We start from the raw sequence: 6,612 nt of genomic DNA, 5'->3' as shown, positions 1-6,612 counted from the left end.
AATCACTGCAGATAGTGACTGCAGCCATGAAATTAAGACGCTTACTCCTTAGAAGAAAAGTTATGACCAACCTAGATAGCATACTCAAAAGCAGAGACATTACTTTGCCGACTAAGGTCCATCTAGTCAAGGCTATGGTTTTTCCTGTGGTCATGTATGGATGTGAGAGTTGGACTGTGAAGAAGGCTGAGTGCTGAAGAATTGATGCTTTTGAACTGTGGTGTTGAAGACTCTTGAGAGTCCCTTGGACTGCAAGGAGATCCAACCAGTCCATTCTGAAGGAGATCAGCCCTGGGATTTCTTTGGAAGGAATGATGCTAAAGCTGAAACTCCAGTACTTTGGCTACCTTATGAGAAGAGCTGACTCATTGGAAAAAACTCTGATGCTGGGAGGGATTAGGGGCAGGAGGAGAAGGGGATGACCGAGGATGAGATGGCTGGATGGCATCACGGACAAGATGGACATGAGTCTGAGTGAAATTCTGGGAGATGGTGATGAACACGAAGGCCTGGCATGCTGTGATTCATGGGGCCGCAAAGAGTCGGACGCAACTGAGCGACTGAACTGAACTGAACTGATATACTTCGCTATACAAAATCTCATAATTTCTAAAAGTAAATTGAAGAGATGTAAGGGTACAAGCAGAAAATCTAGAATGCTACTCTAACAGCCAGGACTGACTCAGGAGCAGTGGAGGTGAAAAGTAGTGGCATGTAGAATATACCTCTGAAGGATGGCAAATACATCTTCTTGATGGAAAATCACGGACAGCTATTAAGGCTGACCAGTGGTCAGGAAATGGCAACCCACTCCAGTGTTCTTGCCTGGAGAATCCCAGGGACAGGGGAGCCTGGGGGGCTGCCGTCTATGGGGTCGCACAGAGTCGGACAGGACTGAAGCGACTTAGCAGCAGCAGTGGTCCTTACTGTGGAGTGATTTTGCCTCCCAGGGGACAGCTACAGTATCTAGAGACATTTTTGGTTATCATAATTGGTATGGGGGGGTATGTGCTTCTGGCGTCCATGGGTAGAGGCCAAGGATTCCGCTAAACATGCTACAATGCACAGTAGTGCTACAAAGCAAAGCATCTAGTTATAAAGTGTCAACAGTGCTGAGGCTGAGAAATCCTGGTCTTGACTAATTTCAAATGGTTCCCATTCTAGAATATCCATACTTCCGGAAGACTTTACAAAAAAAAAAAAAAAAAAACTAGAAACGGAGGCCTTTACTTATTCATTTCACTTCAGTTCAGTCGCTCAGTCATATCTGACTCTTTGTGACCCCATGGACTACAGCACGCCAGGCCTCCCTGTCCATCACCAACTCCCAGAGTTCGCTCAAACTCATATCCATTGAGTCCATAATGCTATCCAACCATCTCATCCTCTGTCATCCCCTTCTCCTCCTGCCCTCAATCTTTCCTAGCATCAGGGTCTTTTCCAATGAGTCAGCTCTTCGCATCAGGTGGCCGAAGTACTGGAGCATCAGCTTTAGCATCAGTCCTTCGAATGAACCTCAGAACTGATCTCCTTTAGGATGGACTGGTTGGATCTCTTTGCACTCCAAGGGACTCTCAAGAGTCTTCTCCAACACCACAGTTCAAAAGCATCAATTCTTCAGCGCTCAGCCTTCTTCACAGTCCAACTCTCACATTCATACATGACTACTGGAAAAACCACAGCTTTGACTAGACAGACCTTTGTTGGCAAAGTAATATCTCTGCTTTTTAATATGCTGTCTAGGTTGGTCATAGCTTTTCTTCTAAGGAGAAAGCGCCTTTTAATTTCATGACTGCAGTCACCACCTGCAGTGATTTTGGAGCAAAAAATAAAAGTCTGACACTGTTTCCACTGTTTCCCCATCTATTTCCCATGAAGTGATGGGACCTGATGCCATGATTTTAGTTTTCTGTTGAACTTTAAGCCAATTTTTGCACTCTCCTCTTTCACTTTCATCAAGAGACTCTTTACTTCTTCGTCCTTTTCTGCCATAAGGGTGGTGGTGTCATCTCCATATCTGAGGTTATTGATATTTCTCCCGGCAATCTTAACCCCAGCTTGTGTTTCATCCAGCCCAGCGTTTCTCATGATGTACTCTGCATAAAAATTAAATAAGCAGGTGACAATATACAGCTTTGACTACTACTTTTCCTATTTGGAACCAGTCTGTTGTTCCATGTCCAGTTCTAACTGTTGCTTCCTGACCTGCATACAGGTTTCTCAAGAGGCAGGTCAGGTGGTCTGGTATTCCCATCTCTTTCAGAATTTTTCATAGTTTGTTGTGATCCACTCAGTCAAAGGTTTTGGCACAGTCAATAAAGCAGAAATAGATGTTTTAATATTTAGAGCTAACTAAAATTGTAGTATACATAAAATCTATCTCTTTGGAGGTAAATTATAGCCCTCTGTGACTATGTCAATAAGGACTTACTGGTGTATGCCTAATTAATAAACTATTAAAAAATCAATTACTGACTAATAAATGCCGTTTATTGGGCAGACTTTCTCAAAGAACCACTGAAGAAAGTCTATTTAGCAATACCACCCAACACTGCTTTTAGATTTTCTTTTTACCGGTAAGCTTAAATCTATAGCCCAACTCACGCACTGCTTTTCCAAATACAAATTTCCCCTATATCGAAATAGATGGCCATGCTGCACCCTGAAAAAGATAATCAGAGCTGTAAGATGGTAGGAAAAGCTAATAATAAGAGAATGATGGCCCACGTGTATCTGCGTGCATGTAACTGTTTCCAGGCAAAAGTACTGGAGTGGGTTGCCATTGCCTTCTCCGTAAAGGTCCGTATAGTCAAAGTTATGGTTTTTCCAGCAGCCATGTACGAATGTGAGAGCCGGACAATAAAAAAGAACTGATGCCTTCAGAACTGTGGTGCTGGAGAAGACTCCAGAGTCCCTTGGACAGTAAGGAGATCAAATCAGTCAATCCTAAAGGATATAATCCTGAATATTCATTGGAAGGACTGATGCTGAAGCTCCAATACTTTGGCCACCTGCTGCGAAGAGCTGACTCATTGGAAAAGACCCTGATGCTGGGAAAGACTGCAGGCAGAAGGGGATGACAGAGGATGAAATGGTTGGATGGCATCACCAACTCAATGGACATGAGTTTGAGCAAGCTCCTGAAGATAGTGACCCACAGGGAAGCCTGGCGTGCTGCAGGCCATGGGGTCGCAAAGAGTCAGACACGACTGAGAGACTAAACAAAAACTCTTTGAGAACTGATTCACTAAACACAAAATACCAAAGTTGGTAAAGTTCATTTTACCTCATTCTTTGTTACCTAAGCGGAAAAAATAGGGGCAGGGAGAGAAATGCAATCATTGTAATAGACTCCTAAAGCATTGTAATGTGTCTGAAACTATTACTAATGAGTCTAAACTACTACTACTATTGCAGTAAATTACATGTGACGATATGCTCCAAAAGGAAATTACCTGGTAACTGAAGATAACAGAAAATACGTAACAATACAACCTAGCTCCCAGATGACAATAAATTACATTTGAGTTCTCACAGGTTTGGGACACTATTTCTAAGAAGCCAAGAAGCCACAAAGAATTTCTGTCAAGAAATGGATGCTGTTCAACTATAAGGACCTCAATAAAACTGGCCATGGTTACATACGATATTAGGTTACCAAGTCCGGCGAAAACTACATTTTAGGAACAATCACATTCCTAAAAATTAAAGAAACGAGCAATCATATCGTCACAGCCTCATCCAAAATATTTACACAAAACCTTTGTAAAATCAACTTTAGAACTAAGGCCTCCAGCCTGAATTCACCCCCGCTTGTGATAAAACTCCAAACTGACAATCTAGAAGTAAAATACAGGGACACTTTACTACCCTGAAAATCAGGCCGCGTTGCCGCTAGGCCGGGCGGACGTTTTCGGCAGCATCACCTCGCGGCGGCCGGGGCGCGCTCTCTCCCAGGCGCACTCCCGGCCGCAGCGCTCTCGAGACACTATTGCGCCGCCGTTGCGCCTGTCGACGTCACCTGCTTCCCCAAGGATACAACAGAATGACCCTCGGTGGAAAATCCACCCACTCTACTCCCTGAGGCGGCGGCCAATAAGACACTACTCCTTTCCTCCGAGCTTTCAAAAATTAAAGCGAACCGCAGTCGCCCCGCGAGTCTCTACCCACCACCAAAGTGGGAAAACCGTACCACCTTAGCTCAAGGATGCACAAAGAGGCGGTGCCAAAGTAAACCCCATTCTCGCGAAATATAAAGACAATTCTCGCGATGTCTCCTCGCCTTTTTCTAGCCTCACCCCTCAAGCCCGCGCGTTGCCTCAAAACTTCGCGAGATTTTCTTCTCAGTCTCCGCCCCTTTACGGCACGATGGTCGCACAAGAATGCGATACAGGCTTGACGGCCGCCATTTTCTTTCTTTCTTAGCAGTTGGCTGAGAGGTCACTGGGAAGAATCGGTAGCGGCCACTGTAGTGTAGGCATGGCAGACTATTCAACAGTGCCTCCACCCTCCTCTGGCTCAGCCGGTGGCGGAGGCGGCGGCGGCGGTGGTGGGGGAGTTAACGATGCTTTCAAAGATGCACTGCAGAGAGCCCGGCAGGTAAGTCTGGACCGCGCGGCGGGATCCCGACAGCTCACGGTAATTGGCCGCTGGCTGAGTAGGCCGCTACTTCTTCGCGCGTTAGGAAGAGGAAAGAAGTGCCCTTCCGGCCTCTGAGATGTGAGAAGACTCACGTTTCTCCACGTTGGTAATACTGATTAGAAGCTGGAATTCGGGTTTTGTGTTCATAGTGTATGTGCCACTTTGAACCCCAACGCATGTTCTGCGAAGATGGCTTTAGGTTGTTCTCCCGCTTCTGCGGTACTCGCGCTTTTTTCTCCAAAGAGTTAGCATTTCCTTTTCTTCTGAGTGAACATCCACTTCCACGGGATAAAGCGCGCGTAGTTTTACACAATAGTATGGGAGCTTCTAGTAATGAGTTTGGGAAAGGACTAGGGTCCGTCTGTAGGAGCCATCGTAAGGGAAGGGACCTGTCATTAAAGCAGTCTTTAGAGCTTCCAGCCCATTCGAACTCTCCCGCAGTTAATCTTTCGGTATCATTCACTTTCACACATTGAAGGAAGAGAATTAAGGGAGCAGCAATATCCCGGGCTGGAATCCTTCCTCAGGGCGGGATTTACGCGTATTCTCTGGCTCCTTCCCTCTTCTCAAAATGGCTTCAGGTCCTTAATACCCGAAGTTTCAGTTTGAATCTGCCTCTCAGTTCAGAGTCGTAAACTGACCAAGGACTCTTTGTATTACGTAGGTGCGCACATTAGCCCTGAAGGCACTTCTTTCCCAAACGGCAGCTGTTGAAAAGAAGTAGTAACGTTGTGCTCTAGGATTTAATTTGTACTTTACCTTCATGTAATTTTCAAATGTATGATGTCGGTATGAACTTGTGTCTAAAGCAAAAGTAAGAATCTTTGTGACACGATGCTTATTAGATGCTAGACATTTTTGGAATACAGTGTTAAGCTAATGGTAATCAGAAATCAATTTTGTGGTATGTTTTGATAACATTAGGAGTTCACTTCGTTAACTTACTTTTTAACCCCTAGTTGGATTAAAGGATCATTTGACTCAGAATCCATAAAATCTGTAGTGATGTAGCATATCGGTCATATTTTAATAATGTGAACATATTGTAAGTAAAAATGTGCCTGTACTTGTTTATAATCAGAAATTTTCCAGGTAGTCAACAGGGGGTACCATTAACACTAATTATTCGATTTGTTTACCTAGTTTTTATTTACTGTTTCTGAACGTGTTTAAAATCGTGACTGAAACGTTAATATAATGACAGCAACCCTGTTAGAGGGGTTTTTAGAGAAGACTCAACCGGAATTAATTTATTCAAGCAGCGTATTGAATTAGTTTGTTCCATACACTATACTTCGATACTGGAGAATTTTTTGAATGTGTTAATTGGATTTTTTGCTTTCTAGGAAGCCATGATATAGTCAAAGAACCAAATGCAAAAGAGTAGTAGTATCTAATGCTTTCAAAACGTAGACAAGATTTAGGCACTGTTAATTCGTCCATTTGTTCTGTAAACATTTATAGAGTTCTGCTGTGAATCAGGTACTGTACACATCACAAGGGAGTGGGGTACCCTACTGCCAAAGGACTGATATTTTAAGCAAGGCATTAAAGAATGAGAGTTTGACCAGTGGATAAAGAAGCAGCATGCGCTAAGGTATGGGGGTTTGGGGGAATAGAGTGAAGTCGTTGAAGGATAGGGTTGGGTGGGGAAGGAGGGTGGAATATGACGTGAGAAAAAGTGAAGGTGGATACCAAGTTAGAATGCTTTCTTACCAAGTTAGAATGCTCTTTTAATATAGAAATTGTCCTCAAACTATGAATTTCTTGTCCTGCAATAGAGTTTACAAGTGTCTTTTCTGTGATTTGATTATTTCTGCAGAACTGATCTTAAATCTGATATTCTCAAGTTTAGCATTTGAGTTGAATTGCCCCTTTTCGTGGTATTTGAGAATGCTTCCATATATATTGGTTGTAGCTGCTTGTCTGATTATTCAGGTGTGGAGTATAGGGAAAGGTGTTTGGGTTGAA

At 43.6% G+C, this 6,612-nt stretch overlaps 1 protein-coding gene across 23 annotated transcripts in view; it reads left to right on the top strand.

Moving 5' to 3' along the window:
* Positions 4,286–6,612, top strand: part of FUBP1 (far upstream element binding protein 1) — a 34,822-nt gene continuing 32,495 nt past the window's right edge. For 18 of the 23 annotated variants that reach the window (XR_309901.3, XR_309900.3, XR_001295498.2 and 15 more), the window contains exon 1: positions 4,374–4,599. Coding sequence is in view for 19 of the 23 variants with exons in the window: in XM_005678220.3 (XP_005678277.1) it covers positions 4,480–4,599 (120 nt within the window). In the remaining 4 variants the exon portion in view is untranslated. Of the gene's footprint in view, positions 4,600–6,612 lie in introns of all 23 variants that reach the window. The other 5 variants (XR_001295499.2, XM_005678221.3, XM_005678216.3 and 2 more) reach the window with 3 other exon arrangements.

Source organism: Capra hircus, chromosome 3, assembly GCF_001704415.2.
Source record: "Capra hircus breed San Clemente chromosome 3, ASM170441v1, whole genome shotgun sequence".
NCBI classification, from domain to species: Eukaryota; Metazoa; Chordata; class Mammalia; order Artiodactyla; family Bovidae; genus Capra; species Capra hircus.
Note: the sequence above shows the minus strand (reverse complement) of the source record. Positions and strands in the feature narration are given on the sequence as shown.